The sequence below is a fragment of the Saccostrea echinata genome, unplaced genomic scaffold (genome assembly GCF_033153115.1).
Source record: "Saccostrea echinata isolate AGI-Se365-2 ecotype Australia unplaced genomic scaffold, CSIRO_AGI_Sech_v1 ptg000029l, whole genome shotgun sequence".
In the NCBI taxonomy this organism is placed as follows: Eukaryota; Metazoa; Mollusca; class Bivalvia; order Ostreida; family Ostreidae; genus Saccostrea; species Saccostrea echinata.
In genome coordinates this window covers 34,723,571-34,741,308 of record NW_026889778.1, presented here as the reverse complement: position 1 = coordinate 34,741,308, position 17,738 = coordinate 34,723,571, and the positions used below count along the sequence as shown (strand labels likewise).

Genomic DNA, 17,738 nt, shown 5'->3' with positions numbered 1-17,738 from the left:
CCGCTTCAAAAACGGCTACATTCCTCTTTCGTTAGCCAGCGGATTATCAGATTATGCAGATATTATGTACAGATTGATTTAAAGTACAACATATACATGTACATCCATAAGACCTATTTCCCCTGCTCACCACGAGGAGGTAAAAGTAAGACTGAACAGAATGTTTTGTTTCAATTTTTATTTCAAATATATTTTATTTCAAAAAACATTTCAGAAAGTTTTTAAAAAACCGAGCATTGTTCATGGATAAAACACACAGTCTTTACATAATTGATAGAGTTTGAAGGTCATTGCTTGATAAACTGCTGTCTGGAATCTCTTCTATGAATTAAAAGAATAGATCCGTGCCATTGTTGGCTGATTCAGCATGTAGCTGTAATGAGTTGTAATCGGTTATAGTCTTATTGAGAAAATGTAGCTGTAATGATCACCCGAAATTTCAAAGAAATGTAGCGGTATTGAGTTGAAATTTTTCGCAATGTAGCGGTAATGTTGACCTCCCGAATACCTTGCCTGTCGTTTTAAACCAGCAAGATTGTCGTATGCCAGAGAACCCACTGGCAGATAAATAAAAGCAACAAGCCGAGTTACCAATGTCAAACGGCGTATTTGGCATAAGCCGGTTAGAAAAATGAAGTCTTACCAAAATGAATGTAAATACATGCATGTTTGCTCAATGTAAGCTTAATAGTTACTAAGGAATTGCTCTGAAAACTTCTGCAGTTCAGTCACCATGAAATATACATCAAATGCAGCGTCTCAACTCTTTGACAACTACACATTCCGTGTGTATAGTGTATTTACATTTTCAATTTTTTTTCTCCGTAATAACTCTTGGAAAATTAAGTGCATTGATTTCTGAATATTAACGACTGAATGTAAATTTCACCAAGTGAAAGGTAGAGTGCCTAATATGCATGTCAATCTATCGGGCGGTCATTGTGTCATGGAACGCCTTGTTGTATTTTATATCTATAAGAGCATTTTCAATTTATAATTACATTTTTATTTCACATATAAATGTAAATCTAAGGAATCACTGTCTAATTTGTTAAGTATGCAAAGGACATTAACAACAGTTGGAAACATGGCATATTTATGCTTTGTCTGACATACCCAATAAATTAGATGGTGATTCCTTAAATCAGAAGTCAATGCTCTGATACATGTACATGTAATATAATTCAAACTTCATCAAAAACAAATATCTTATTTCTTATTTTCTTTCTCTTCAATATTCCAAATTCAATGGAAATGCATAGTTTGTTCAATATTTTTGCAAAACTTTCTCATTTTCAGATGGATATTGAAACTGTTTGTTATATTCATATTAAGACACAAATGAAGCCATTTGAATGAATTTTCCTTCAATCTTCTGTGCCTTCCTTCTGGTACCTTAACTAGGAATCTGGATTTGGAACGACTGGAAATTATCAGATTAGGGACTGAATTTACCTCCTCGTAGTTGCCTCATCATTTGAAAATCCATGTAATGTTTATTCCTGACATGCCTAAACTCACACGCCTGTAAAAAATAGATGACTTTATCTAAAAATTACTTGATGATAAAAAAAAAAAAAGAATCACTGAAAGCATTTTCTGGTCATAGAGAATTAATTTTGTCTGAAAGACTCAGCAGTCATTCTGCTCTTAAAATATCTTCAATCTTAGACCACTAACTATTTCTATTTTTTTTTGTCTATTTATATCCTTTAATTTGCTTTTTTTGAGGAAACTTGAATGAACTTTACTGTATTATCAACATATACATGTACATATATTTGTAAAATTCAAAGTTTATTTTTAAAACAGGGTTCACAATGCACCACGTTCAAGTTCCCCTTTTCTCAAGACGTGAGATATGAACCATACATGAAAATTTCTTGCAAACAGATGGGCAACAAATCACTTTCATTCACATAAAAAAGGTTAAAATACATAATATATAACTGCTGTGGACTACAGTGTCAGAAGTCAGAAACTAGAGTAGAACTTCTTAAAATTACACTTACCCCAGCATTCCATGTTCTTTGGTGTCAATGTGATGCAAAAACAGTAACAAAGCTTGAAACATGTTGTTTCTTCCCTGTTTGAAATTAAACAAATTATATGTCAAAGCCTTAGCAATGTGCATTAGAAATCTTGACAAAACATCATGTAACATTATTTCATTGTGATGTGACAAATCAGTTTTACCTTTGGTAACTTGTGAACCGTCTTTCCGAACACAACTTGAAAATGTGGTGGATTGATAGAGGACTGATATATACAAACTGTGTCTTCTTTCTCTAAATCTATGAAAAAATCAAACTTTTAAAATATCACCCATAGTATTCTGTAAATCAAATGTTTTCCTTTCACACATTTTAGGGAAGTTTGACAGGTTGACAGAATTTTTCATTGCAGTTCAGAATTGTTTTTTAACAAAATCCTTTTAGATTGGAAGTTCTCAAGTCTAGCAAAGCTAGTATTTGCAACACTGAATTTTCAGCTGGCAATATAAATGCACTGATATACAGTAAACATAATATACATTTACATCGCTGATTCATTAGCTCCTAACCTTTTTTCAATTATGTACTTGTTGTATTCATAAATATTGCCAAATGATGATTTTATGATGTTTAAATATAATACATGTACAAACATTCATAACATCAAATGTAACCCATTATACAGATATGGAGAAAGCTAAAACACTACCAAGGGAGAAAACTTAGTTAAGAATCGTGTACACTAACTTGGTTTGTCTGGAGTTTTAACAAAGTGTTGTGAAGTAAATGTTTTTCCATCAGGATATTTAGGTTGTGCTGGAAGGCGAGAGTCCATGTATGTACAGAACAAATGCATCACCAGCTGAAGAAATAATTCACACAATATTTTATTTCTATATTCACTTTAAATATAAAGTATACAATGAAACTAAAGAAACTAAGGTTCCCTTAGTGTTGTACCATTGCAGTATGTGATAAACAAATGTAAAACTGGGGTATCCCCTTAACAAATACTTTCTCTCTTTTTTTTAAATTGAAGATACTGTATATCAGAAACATGGGTTTTTGATCCAAACTTTTAAATATTGGCATATCTATTGTACTTGATTAAAAGTCTTTATTTACAATCAGTTAGTCAAGATTTATAAGATTTTTGAAAATAAAGTTTGCTTTCATTTCATGAAATTCAGTGAAATCATCGAAGTTTACAACAGTCGTAAAATTTTAAAGACTACCTTTCACAAAAGTATACACAAAGATCTGGAGAATATTATTGTTTTGTTAATCATACAGAAGTAAAAAAGGCCACTCAATACTACATGTACATGTATTCCACCTTGGAAAGAAATTACTGAAAGTCATTGATTTTATGCTAAAAAAGTTGTAGAACACTTACACACATCTTACAATATATCTAAGATCAAATAAAACTGAGTTAACATCACAGATTTTGCTGTAACCTTAAGATATTCAACCTATTATTTATTCGTATTTACCGCTGCATCTGTTGGCAGGTGCTCTCCCCATTCTTTACCATAATCTCCTCCTGAGTTCCAACAAAACTCACTCATACAGCCATCTTTACCAAGATCTACAAAGAAAAATGGCACAATATAGTAAATTATGACTTATTATAGCATTGGTCATACCATTTACTTAAACTTACAAGAAAACATTTCAACTTAAACTCCTTGTTGTACAAGTAGGTATTAAAAAAAATATTTTAGTCTTTCTTCAATTCTTTTTTACCTGTAGGCATGCTTGATTTAACTTTAAAGCATTTGGCTTTGGTATACAGCATCTCACTCACTTTGCTGTTCAATGGAACACTAACATTAACACACTACAATTAATACATCACCTTTAATTCTTTTGACTAGATATTCCTGATTAGATGAGAAGTCCAGATAGGGAACAATGGCATTTAATGTTGGCACATAAGGACCTTTTGTCAAAGCTAGCTGCTTTAATGTGGAAACTCCAACTTCTGTAAAAGATCAGAAAGACATAATTGTGATGCATCAATCATAAAATGAGGATTTTGTCCTTAAAGTTTGAGAGCATTGCCTTGCTTCTCATACATGTATTTCTATCCCTGGCACCATCAAAGAACTAAATCACAATTATCTACATTTCGCTGCCCCTCACCCCAGAATGGCATATCACATTTATTGATGAATCTGAATGGCTACTGGAAGCATACATATTGAAGGAATATCTCCCCTCCCCCAAAATGTCTTTAAGTTAATTAATCATCTATCATGTATATCAACTTTACATGTTAAAAAACCCTACCCCCTATTTCTGTGTCCTCGGAACCAATTCTCCGCAGGCCAGCATTCACTTCCTCTATTTCTTTTCTTAGAGGAGCAACAATGGTCTGGCATATCCACTAAATTTAAAAGAAGGAAACACGTATCAGCAACATTGATATACAATCAAAATCACTATTAAATACTGTAAACGTACTTTTTCCATGGCGTCATAATTCTGTGGAATCACAATTTGTGTTCAATCTACAAGTAGAAAATTACTCTGATTTTCTTGGGTTTCCATTGTTTGTCTTAAATCCCAATTGATACCCTGTGACAAATTTCTGTGGAAAATTTGTTCTTCAACAGCCTAAAGCCTTCATCTTTATTAGAGCTCTTACCTTTCTCAATCTCTCTATCCACAGAAAGAGATCGTCTTCTGTCACTCCCCTTTTACTCCACACCTACAGTACATGTATATAATATTGATTAGAATGGAATCTTCATTCTACCTTCAATAATCTCAATCCAAAGGAATTAGCCAATATATATATATATATATATTTTTTTTAGATGAAGATAGGCTGGAAAACATTTGTTATAGGTTGGAACGGTAAATTTAAAGAAAGCAAAGACTGAAATAATGAAGCTGAATTTTTTGAAGAACACATACTTTTGGTCCATTAAATTTATTTTGATTAAAAAAAAAGTCAAAGTTTTGCTAATAATTTTCGAAACAAGAACAGGTTGTGATCAGGTAACAAACTAAAATGACAGAATTAAATCTGCAGCCTCTTAATGACTGTGTGACCATGACTTAACAAGACTCATATGAGTGTCATCAGCTTTTTCAAAGAGATCAGATTTAAAGTTAATGGTAGGTACTGACATATATACTGTATAACCAACCAATCACAAGAATGAATATTTAATATTGATAATTCCAACAACAACTTACATCATCCCCACTGAAGGAGTTTGATTGGTCATTGTCAACATTGGGGGTTGCTGATGAGTGAGATGACCGACTAGCCAGCTGATACACATACTTTTTGAGTATGTGGGTATAGTCCATGGCTGACCGTCCATAATTCCAGAAGGATGAACCACCAGAATTCTCTGGTGAACCTAAAAATAAAAAAATGTAAACTTAATACAAATTCATCATAAAAATATGTGTTTTTTAAAGTTTATCAGAAGTTTCAACTGCCATTGGGTTTTAGTGTATAGCTTATGTCAATATATTTTACTATTGTTTTTTTTTCTTAGTCTGTGTGCATATTCAGTGCCACTTAAGGTTTTAGCTTACTGATGGCTGCTTTGATAAACTCTTTTTCATCATGTTCTTTGAGGTACTTGCTGAGTGAGTGAAGATCTGTAATTCTATCCAATGATGAAGATGCTAACCATGAAAAGAAAAAAATTTTTAAAATACATGAACATGTTTTTCTTTCCAGGATTTTAAAATTTGACACACAGTAAAAGACTATTATTTAATTTAAGCATCTTTTCAACAAGTACCTGCAGCATTTTTCATGGTTTGTGACAGAGAATGTCTGGAACGAAGCCCACTGGTGTCTGCAATTCCAGCCATCCCTGGGGATCCAGACTGAAATCCAGACAGATTAGGGGAATACCCTGTCATTTGATGAGTAAATCCAGACACATTAGGACTAGGTGTAAACACTGTTCCTGGACTATAACTTGACATGTTAGGACTGTATCCAGACAGATTCTGACTGTAACTGGATAAGTTAGGGCTATAGCCTGATAAATTAGGGCTGTATCCTGAGACATTTGGACTGTATCCGGATACATTTGGACTGTATCCAGACAAATTCGAACCGTATCCAACTATTTGTGGACTGTACCCTGAGACATTTGGACTGTATCCAGACAAGTTTGGGCTGTATGCAGACATGCCAGGACTTGTAGAAAATTGTGAGAAAGGTGTCCCTATCGTTCCACTGTGTGATCCCTGTTCAAAAAAAAAAAAAAAAATTAATTTTACATACATTTCAAATTGAAAGTACAAAATATACAAAGAATTATGTTTAATATCAAAATAAAAAAATGCAGACCAAATTAGAATGACATGAAGTACAGCCCTACACAAGACCAGGCAAACATAGTAAGATACCCTGCTACCAGCACATCAACACTAAAACATAATACCCTGCAATTTTGTACACAAGGAAGGAAAACAGTCTATGAAATTTAACGAATATTTTATACACAAAACTAAAACTGACTGAAACTTCTATTCAGACTTCAATTTGGTACACTGTATCTACCACTGCATGAAAATCTGCTTAAAGTTCCAACGAAGGCACTTAAATGCTTTGTTTATTTACACTTCTTAAAGCATATTTTAAGCAAACACAAATCTATCAAAAATAATTTTTACAATAAAAAATGATTTTCATGAACTAATTGGAATGCTGAATACAATACCCTGTCAAAACTGCCTTGGGAGGAGTATGGTGAGTAGGTAATGGACTGGCTGCTATAGTTAATGGATCCCGACCCCAGGTTTGTGGGGGTCAGCCTCCCACTAGATGAGCTGGACTGAGCTGTTGGGGTGGAAACAGAGAAAACTAGGCTACCTTCACTGGATGGAGACCCTGGAGACTTCTGAGGGGACACCTTAAATCCGAGATCTGTGTCCCCCACCAAAAAATAATTGTATGGATATTACAAATTTGTAAAAAGAAATTCCTTCTCAATTTGATTTTTTTTTAAAACTTGAAATGGAATTACCAGAATGACATCTTTTACTTCAAATCTGCAACACTTGAGACAAGTCTGATTTTTTTTTTGGGGGGGCTAACAAAAAAGACACACATCTTACACACCTGTGTCTTTAATAGCTAGTAATTGTTTTTGTTCTGGGGTCAGATCCACTGATGTAGAAGAAACAAAGGGTCGTACATATGTACAGAAATGGAAAACTGTGTTCAGTAACAGCAGTACAGCAATGACACATTCTGTAAAATAATAAAAACAAAAAATGAATAAACTAATAAATTTCTTATCAATAACATGAATTTGCAGACCAGTTTGCTTCTCTTCCATTCCCCTCCAGATTTTAAGTATCTGTATAAAATTTTTAAACCTTGCATCGTGATCATGTACATGTATACAAAAAGTATATGTGTATTTACATGTACACTTCCCAGAGATTGCATACACATTTATTAGGTAATTAACAATACTATCTTCGAAGATCTGGAAGTACATGCATTTTCTTTAAGGTTTTTTGACCCTCTGATAAGAGAGATAACATAACTGGGATAAAAGTATAATTATTTCTCTATAAAATTGCTCAATTAGAATGCCTTTTCTGTCAGTTTTTCCCCCACAAGGCATGCTAATATTGTGTGTATTTTAATTATAAGTTAGATTTCTTTTGGACAATCATCAGCAGTAAAGCAATATATGAGATTACAGGTGTACAGAGATATGAGATTACAGGTGTACAGAGATATGAGATTACAGGTGTACAGAGATATGAGATTACAGGTGTACAGACATATGAGATTACAGGTGTACAGAGGGTGATGAACCTTAATCACACAGATGGATTGAATGATTAAGGGTATAAAAATATGCATGCATATCAATGAACCAAGGCTTGCATACTTTATAAAGATAATAGTAACATTTCTTAAAATTCAGAGTGCACAATTATGAAACAATACAGAAAAAATAAAAACATTTACCTATATACCAAAACAAGGGTGTCTTCAAGTTAAATTGACTTCTTATTCCAAATATTGTCCTGTAATAACAAATTGATAAATGTCATTGTATTGTATCAATTAGTAGTATGTTTTTAACAAGAGGCCCAGGGGCCACATCGCTCACCTGAGCACTGTGACTAGGAAAAAAGGAAAAATCAGTTTAGTATTGAAAAGCTTAAATGCATAAGTGGTCCTTACCTACCCCTAAAAGTGAAAGGGGGGGGGGGGTCATGATATGAACAAACTTGAATATACACTAACTAAGGAGGCTTACATAATTTTTTGACTAACTGTGACTTTTTTCTCTACAAGTTTGAACTTTCATTGTGGCCCCACCCTACCCCTGGAGATCATGATTTGAACAAGCTTGAGTCTACACTATCTGAGGATGCTTCCGTATAAATATGACAAACCGTGGCTTTGCTGTTCTTGAGAAGATTTTTAAAGATTTTTCCTATATATTCCTATGTAAAACTTTGATCGTTCAATGTGGCCCCACCCTATCCCCGGGGGTCATGATTTGAACAAACTTGAATCTACACCACCTGAGGATGCTTCCACATAAATATGACCAATCATAGCTTTGCTGTTCTTGAGAAGAAGATTTTTGAAGATTTTTCCTATATACACCTATGTAAAACTTTGATCGTCCATTGTGGCCCCACCCTACCCCCGGGGGCCATGATTTGAACAAATTTGAATCTACACTACCTGACAATAATTCCACATGAGTTTCATCTTTCCTGGCCCATTGGTTCTTGAGAAGAAGATTTTTCAATAATGCCATTAATTTTTTGCTATTTCGTAATTATCTCCCCTTGGAGGAGGGCGTGGCCCTTCATTTGAACAAACTTGAATCCCCTTCACCCAAGGATACTTTGTGCCAAGTTTGATTGAAATTGGCCTAATAGTTCTGGAGAAGAAGATGAAAATGTGAAAAGTTTATGACAACAACGACGCCGCCGCCGACAGACAACGGACAAATTTTGATCAGAAAAGCTCACTTGAGCCTTCGGCTCAGGTGAGCTAAAAACAGAAGTAAAGACAATATTCAACTTCACATGTTATAATGTACACAAAACCAAACATAGGCTAAACGCATGTCCATTTTTACATTTTAGATTTTTTTCTTTTGTGTGCTTGTGTGTTTTTTCACATTAACAGTTGTTAAAAAGAGAACAATCTGAAATATGATTGACGAAACTTCATACAGACCAAACTAAATCAGAACATATATATATCTCATATACACAATAATTTAGTACAAGTTGTTGCTTTAATTTCGACTATTTTCTTACACCACTTTTAGAGAATAAAAATATTATGATGCTTAAAATATTTCAAAATTGTATTGTAGATGCCAGTCCACACATAATTTGTTGGACTGAAGACATATCTGGTAAACTTTCACACATTCTTATGATTTTTAAAACATGTCTAGTATTACATGTACTACTAATTGACAAATACTGTGAGTTGACTAAAGGAGCTAGAATATAATATTACAAAATTCTGGTCCAGAAAACCTTTTTACATCCTATTAAGATAGGCAAGATACCAGACCAGATGCCCAGTACAAGAAATAATAATTTTGTGTTTTCTGAGCTGCAAACGGCAAACATTTCATTTATCAGGGATTTCAATAATTTTAAAGTGAAGACGTGAATATTTCCATTTGAAAAGGTGTTTTAGAATTACTTCCAATAGACTGATTTGCCAATTATGAAATTTAAAGCAGCCAATTCAAATTGTCGAACCAATGATAAATCACCTCCTGACAATCCTTATTGAAAGCCCTCTTTATTCAAAGATGATCTAATTCACGTGTCAGAATACACAAAGAGTAAAATCACAAATTTTTGTGGTTCAAGGAAAAAAAAATTGGTTTGTAGGAATGTGATTTCATGGATAAATATGTGCCGAGTTGTTATATATTTGAATTTTACATTTCCTGGAGGATATAAATTTGTGGGTCTCTTCACACCATGAAAACAACAAAAATACCCCCCCCCCCCCCTCCATGAAAATTGGTGATTTCACAAAATGTTCACTTTAATTATTAGTCAAAGTTTTCTTACAGTTCTAAGTACATGAATATGGCTAAACAGAGGTTGATGATGCACCAGACGAAGGATGATCTGGCCTGTTTCCATGTCTGCTGTTTGCTCCAAGTCTTTGTGACCACTGGGTCAAAGAAAGTTCCAATCTTCACCATCCTAAAAACATTTTTGAAACTTTGATTATTGTTCTCTCCCAACTTCGCATTTTTTTTTTCTTTCTCAAATTTCAAAATGTGCGTACTGCACAGGATACAATTGAAGTACTGACAGGACAATGCCATTATAGCGAAGTGGTACATATTTTGTCAGTTTTTCCCCTCTATCAATAACAAATATGATATAACAAGATTATTTTTGTAACTTTCATTGGCTGAAAGGATGTCACATGATATTTGTCCTTTTGTGATATTGAAGCACAAGCACGTCCACGGAATATATCGCACATCTCACCATTCAGCTGCACCAAAGTTATGTAGAACCTGACGTCATAATATAAGAAGCATGTTTTTACCCTTGTGATGTAATGACAGCCAAGTCTGTTTAGTTAGAACTGTGTCAGATTATTCACATTGAGTAATTATATAACAATTATGGACCTCAGTGAATGGTCAATATGTTCACTGCAGAGATATTGACCTCGGTTGCTATCACTTTCTGTGTCTTCAGTCAATATCACATATCACATGGGTCCTTAGAACCATGCATATATCGACCTACACTGAAGTCCATAATTGTATAATACAAGTATCCTGTAATTTCCATAAAGCAGAGTGCTTCAGAAAAATATAAAAATGACATAAAGACATACAAACCACGAAAACACATGACAGGACAATATTATTTACTCAGATTTACAATATTTATGGCCAAAGAAATACTTCATTTAATTTATATCCCATTTTAGATGTTACACAGGTCTTGTCCAAAGACCATTTCTATCTACGTAGCTACTTATAGCTAAAGTCCCAGAAATACTTTCCCATTTTTCTGTTTGCTCACCATTCAAGTGGGAAAGCAGAATGTTTCAGAGACTGTACCTAGGTATTTAAAAATACTCCAGGTAGCTAACTTCACTGGAATGGCGCAATATGGCAAGTACCAAATTTCTTAATACAGATCGATACACGTACAATGAATACAAAAAAAATTTTGGCCAAAAAATGAATACTTTTAATCTTACCAATTTTGCATCACAAACTACATCAAGTTTCATTTTCCAGTAGCAAAGGAATTTTTGAATAAACACCGATATTTAAAAAGTAAACCTTGCAACTGTGTCCAGGTCCCTTTAAAATAGTCTTTGGACTGACCAAATGAGTAATTATATCCCATTCAGGAGATAAAATGTTCTACAGTTAAAATCATAAATGTCCTACGGACCTGTTGAGGGCCTGTCCGAGACAAAGTAAGATTATTCTAACTAGGCAATTGGTCACTACCTGTTGAGTATGAGTGTTATAGCAAGCACGGTTCGTCACTACGAGCTCTTAAAGCAACGCCTGGACGAAGAGAAATTTCAGACTTTGCACATTGATCCAAATGACTTTTTTTTCGCAGTAACCTGTGGTCCCATAAATGCATAATGCTTTGCGAATTGCATCTTGCCGCAAACAACATTCTCATGGTAACAAGAAGTAGCAAGAAAAATATAATCTCACCTTGATTTGATGGATATATACATGTATAACAGATAAATAGTAGATAAAATCTTCTTTATTAAAATTAGCACTGTTCAGACTTCGTTTAATAATGCAACTTACAAGCGACGTCATGTGACGTCAGAGTCTAGACGTACTAAACGTCATGTGCGGTTTGAAGAGCCCGATCTACATGTAAATTAAAACTGAATATATATGTATCTGCGCTCGCCCTAACGGTCGCACCGTCAACATATTATGTTTAAAAATCTAACTGCAAGTTGCCAGTGCTCTCCGTCTACCCTCACTCCAAAAGAAGACCTAAAATGCTACTAAATTATACCTGAAATTGTAGGTTGAACCCTTGCGTTCAAAAGCTTTTCTTTCAAACCTTCAGGAAGCGCATTCTGTAACTTTTCCCACGCCGATTCCCAAAATGTAAACTTCCGGTTTTAATCAATCAAGTGAATCGACAACTTTAAAATTCGGATATTTTTGTAAAAATATAAATTCGGTGAACACTCTTTATATTGAATGCTTAAGAGACATACTTTTTACACAAATTTAATTTAAAAATATTGATTAAGGATCATACTACTACAGATTCTTTTCACTTTGTATTTCTAAATGCAGTTTTGTCCGAAAAGATATTTTTCTCATTGTAAATCTCAGGAAGAATAATGGCGGATGAACAAGAGCAGGTACTTTTTCTGGTTTTACTTTCTTAACGCTCTTGCTCAGTTAAATCATTTTGTTTAGTTGGTAACGCATAAAAAAATTGTATACAATATTTGATTTTGGGTGGAATTCATAATATATGGTAAAATTTGTGTAAATTTAAAAAAATATATAAAAAAAAATAATAAGTGGGCTGCATTTTTTGTAAGTGTAACTGTAGAGATATCTTAAATTTAACATAATGAGGTTAAAAACTAGTTCAAGGTTGAATATCATCACTGCACCAAGGTGCGACTTTTTGTACCTGCTGAGAAAAATTACACATTTAAGAAGAAAGTGTGATAAAATAGCTAAATTAAGCTATTCTGAATATCTTAATAAAGCTATATAGCTAAATAAAGCTATATAGCTAAATCAAGAGATTGTACTAGACCTGTTTAATATCGGTCCCCTTGAGTTTGAGATAACTAAATTTGACTGTATTTTATTTCTTCCAAATTATTTACAATTTTTAACCTTTTACTAACCCATCGGGTAACTGAGGAAGTGTATTACTACAGGTCCAGCACAACCTCTTGATTTAGCTATATAGCTTGAAATAGCTGTTTACAGTACCAACCAGACACAACCTAACAGAAGCAAACCCAAAGTGCACCCGGGTTCACTTTCTGGGTTTGCTTGGGGTTCGCTAGGGCTGACCCCAAGCAAACCCAGAGCACACCCCAACAAACCCGTGGCGGACCCAGAGTGAACCCCAAATTCAGCACCCAGGGGTCGTTTTCTGGGTTCGCTCAGGGTCAGCTGTGGGTCCGCTTTAGCAGACCCCGAGCGAACCCGGGATGCGCTTAGGGTTCGCTCTGGTGTTAGGTTGTGTCTGGTTGGTACTGTAGATTTATTAAGCTATTCAAATTAGCATGATAAAGCTAGTTATGTGCAGTTTTTCAGAAAAATGTTTGTTGTAAGAAATAGACAAAAAGTCGCAAGTATTTGACTATTCATATATGTACTATGGGTTATCAAAACAACAACCGAAATCAAAGATAGTTCTAACATTACAGCATTTGAATACTTTTAAGCAAAAGATGAATTTCCATTGAGTAACTCTATACACAACCTTGTGTGTGTTGAGGCATGGATATTAAGTATGATTGCTTCTCATTGCAATCATCTTGTTGACCATAATTGGGCTCCTTTATAATTTCACTGAAGAAGTAAATGTGTCAATTGCTTTATATAGCCCTAAAACTTTTAGAACTTTGAGCAGTCAGGGGTGAGACTGAAATCCGTCATTATTAAAATGACGATTTTCAGTCATAAAATAAAGTTTTTATTATGACAAACTCGTCATTTTTAAGAAAATGATGAAAAACAGTCATAAAAATTTAGAGTGTTTCTAGAATACCAAGTTACCTCTCTTTGAAAAATGTTAGATCCACCAACCGAAAAAAGGACAAAAAACATCGTAAACAAACTTGATTTCTCTAGTACAGTTGACTACAATACTGGTTATATTGACAGTACAAATTTCCCAAGCAAAAATAAGAGTGGAAGAGTTATTTGTCAATTTATTTGCATTAAATAGGAAAGAAGACGAAAATGACGACATTCCGTCTTTTTTCAAAATGGAGGGTCCGGGCGCACTGAAATATCTCGCTTGTTTTACGGGGCGCACTACTTTTTTATGGCTTTAACTTTTTGTCGAGATTTCTCTCTACAAGTACGTATTCTTCCAGACGGTGTACTATATGTTTTTATAGGACTAAAAGCCATGTAAAAATGGCAAATTAATTCTACCAAATTTCGACATTTTACCGCTAAATAATAACTTTCACCTTCCATGTTGATGTTCTAACGCACGTGGTCGGCAGTAATTAGTGACCCGGATGAAATGAAACTTGCGTAAACATTCTTCTTTCAGCGGTGAATTCAAATTTTGCTTTTATGTAACCAGGATAGAAGAGTTAAGTTGAAAAAGAAAATATGATGATAGTAAGTCATATTGACAAAAATGACGAAAATACGTAGTGAGTAAATATGACGATTATCCATCGTTTTTCAAAAATGACAGATTTCAGTCTCACCCCTGACTGTTGAGTACAAAGTCTCTTAAGGACACCAAGTTTGTTGAGTGATTTTTACATGCATTATTTTCAGAAGAGTTCAAGGTTGAATATTATCACTGCACCAAGGTGCGACTTTTTGTGCATGCTGAGAAAATACACATTTAAGAAAAAAAAGTGTGATAAAATAGCTAAATCAAGCTATTCTGAATAGCTTAATAAAGATATATAGTTAAATCAAGCTATATAGCTAAATCAAGAGATTGTGCTGGACCTGACAGCAGGCCAAAATAAAGTTAGATAATCTAACTGTGTCTCAGGACAGATCTTCACCACAGTTAGAATGCCTCCCATATACCCAAAGTAGCAGAAAATTGCAGAATAGCTCCAAAATGATTTTGGAGAAAAGAAATGGAGTTGCATTGAAAATTAATCATAACAAACCTTTTTGAAAATATGGATATGTTTTAAACAAATGAATTAATCCTTATTAATGGAAGAATTCAACACTTTCTCTGAAACAATTTTTACTCGTTTCAAATTTACACACCACATTGACATTCAGAACTCTCTGGACTGTTCATAGGATATGCACTGAGAGTTACCTCTTGTGTTTTCTTTGCTTCATTGCCAATACACGAAACACATTCTATCGTTAAACCGGGTCTGCAGGGCATTTATCATTTTAATGATATAACATTCTATCTAGCCAAAAGGGTAGTTTCTGAGGCCTGTTCAACAGAATGAATATTTCCTGAGGGCTTGCCAAAATTCCTTATCTCTCCAAAGAAATGTTCACGAGCGCTTGCAAACGTTCTCTCTGTTGAACAGGCCTCTGGTATCTGGCTTGTAATTTTTTTCAAGACTGACTGTATTTTGTAGGTTTCTGACAAAGTTTGTTTCAAAATCTTTTGTTGAACAGTATAACATCAACTTGTTCAGTTACTCATTCAACCACTATAGATTATTCTGTCTACCTGATCAAATCTTTAATACATAGGGCTCACTGTGGGTGTGACCAGTCAAAGGGGTGCTTATTTTCCAAGCCACCTGAACCCACCTCTGGAATTTCCAGGGGTCCATGCTTTTCTGCCTTGTTCAATGATTTGTATTGTTTATAGGTTTTATGAGATTAATCACTGTTCATTTATATCTTCACCTTCGTCACAGATTATGTTAGTAGTTTCAGTAGAGATTTTGGTATACTACTTAATACATGGACCACACCCTTCTCTCTGTGTCAAGGTGATGGGGTATATGTATTAGCTTCGGGTTTAGATTTGCATTTATTTTTTGATAGCAAGCCCCAGTGCAGAATGTTGAGGAGCCCCTTGATCTGATTCGTCTAAGTCTGGATGAAAGAATTTATGTGAAGATGAGAAATGAGCGTGAACTCAGAGGGAGACTGAATGTAAGTGAAATCATGCAGGTTTTTTTTCTTATCTATATGTTTTTAAGGAAGTCATTCTATGTTTTAAAATAAACATACTGGAAATAAGTAGGTTTGTCTTGTTTCTATCTTTTTCCAAAAAAAAAAAAGGAGAGTTGAAAATCTGCTTTTTCAGGAGATATGTTTTTTCCAACTAAAGATTTAAAAACTCAGTATTAAATTTCATACTTGGAAAAAGTAATAAATGAATGAAGAACTAAAGTAAAAAAATTAAATCTATTCAGTATTAAGGTTTACTTATAAAATCCATTGAATCTGTATAAAAAAAGTGGTAGATTATATTAACCATTATTTATTAGATGATTCTATTTTCTTGGCAGGCCTATGATCAGCACCTGAACATGATCCTGGGAGATGTCGAGGAAACTGTCACAACTGTAGAAATAGACGAAGAGACATTCGAGGAAATATACAAAGTTGGTGGATAAAATTGTTTTTAAAAACATTTGTTTTGTAATTGAAATAGATCTGTTCAAAGTTACTTTCATGGAAAATCTGTAGGATTTACAAATTACATGGAAACAATCTTAAATAACAGCAGAATTCATTTATTAATGATGATTACCGGTACATAGAAAAGGAGGGAAATTATTCCTTAATGCATGATTCCCATATCTAGCTTTTGAACTAAGAAATAATAATAAAGGTTTTCTATTAATCATAATATCAAATACTTGACATGTGAATACTTATCTACCAACATTGATATAAGCACCAACCATTTACTTTGAACTACTTTGACTTTGCATATTTAAAGAGTAAAAACAGTTTAATCATGTCCAATTAGAACAAGTGATCGAGCCCATCATGAAAACAATGAATTTGTACCATTTCTTACCAGTCCCTTACAGGGGCTGTTTATATGACTTCACAGATGTAGAGGTGGCCATTATCGCTTTTGAAATATGCATATTGCTGAATTCAAATTTAAGAGCATAAATAGTGCATTAAATTGCAACCCACCTGCAAATTCAAAGTCTTTTCCTATTACCATTAATCAAAAGAAATACACACACAGCATTTCAAAAACTCAAAAACCATTCTATACAGGCATAATACAGACTAGGCAGAAAAATACTGTATTACTTTAATAACTGTATATTTGCAATTAAGAGATAAGGGATTAAATGGTCCATTTCTCCCTTAAAAAATGCTCATATATCATTTGGTTATTTGGAAATATATATAAAAATGTATATAGCAAAAACAAGTGCTCATCATTTAGATATCTGTCAAGTGGCAATTTTCATTTGTTTTAAAGTTTTGTTATTTATTTTTCAGACAACAAAGAGAAATATTCCAATGTTGTTTGTGAGAGGTGATGGGGTTATATTGGTCTCTCCACCAATGAGAACAGGAACATAAATGATCTGCAGCCAATCAAAATCATCCACATATTTGTACATACTACTCACTGCAATAATTCATTAAAGATGTTCGCAAAAAGTTCATTTTGTGTGATTTAATGAAATAGTTGAAGCTGATATGTCTAGGTTGCTCTAGGATGGAAACAAGCTGGGGGGGGGGGGGGGGGGGGGTTAGGAAGCAATTTTGGATTCCTTTGTAGTATGGAAAGGAGGAATGAGTTAATATACATTGAAAATTCATAAATAGATATATAATGAAAAACATGTGGCTGGACCAGGAATCGAACCCGGACCCCTGCATTACTAGTCAGGTGCTCTAACCACTGAGTTATCCAGGCCGATGTCCTCAGTCCAGCCTAAATTCCTACATTCCTCCCTCCTTAAATAGTCTTCGTCCCCGAAGACACAACACAAGTTCACCTTGTCAGGACTTCACATTAATTATATATTATTTATTATATTCCCTGAACAAGGTAGGCCACGGCATCATCTGTAGT

General features: G+C 34.0%; 2 protein-coding genes across 2 annotated transcripts; one reads left to right on the top strand and one right to left on the bottom strand.

The window, feature by feature from the left end:
- Positions 1-1,040: 1,040 nt before the first annotated feature.
- Positions 1,041-12,099, bottom strand: LOC133195862 (transmembrane protein 209-like). Its single transcript, XM_061331830.1, has 16 exons — positions 12,030-12,099; positions 10,068-10,205; positions 7,969-8,027; positions 7,102-7,233; positions 6,701-6,906; positions 5,768-6,224; positions 5,556-5,648; positions 5,205-5,374; positions 4,648-4,710; positions 4,290-4,386; positions 3,856-3,981; positions 3,491-3,585; positions 2,742-2,856; positions 2,197-2,294; positions 2,013-2,086; positions 1,041-1,525 (listed from the first exon to the last, which is right to left on the bottom strand). Exons 2-16 carry the CDS (start codon positions 10,202-10,204, stop codon positions 1,474-1,476), a joined length of 1,974 nt encoding a protein of 657 aa, XP_061187814.1. The 5' UTR covers position 10,205; positions 12,030-12,099; the 3' UTR covers positions 1,041-1,473.
- A 261-nt stretch (positions 12,100-12,360) lies between these two features.
- Positions 12,361-17,325, top strand: LOC133194754 (U6 snRNA-associated Sm-like protein LSm3). The gene is made up of 4 exons (XM_061330659.1): positions 12,361-12,387; positions 15,725-15,835; positions 16,195-16,290; positions 17,156-17,325. The coding sequence occupies exons 1-4, from the start codon at positions 12,367-12,369 to the stop codon at positions 17,237-17,239; spliced, it is 312 nt and encodes a 103-aa protein (XP_061186643.1). The 5' UTR covers positions 12,361-12,366; the 3' UTR covers positions 17,240-17,325.
- Positions 17,326-17,738: the final 413 nt, after the last annotated feature.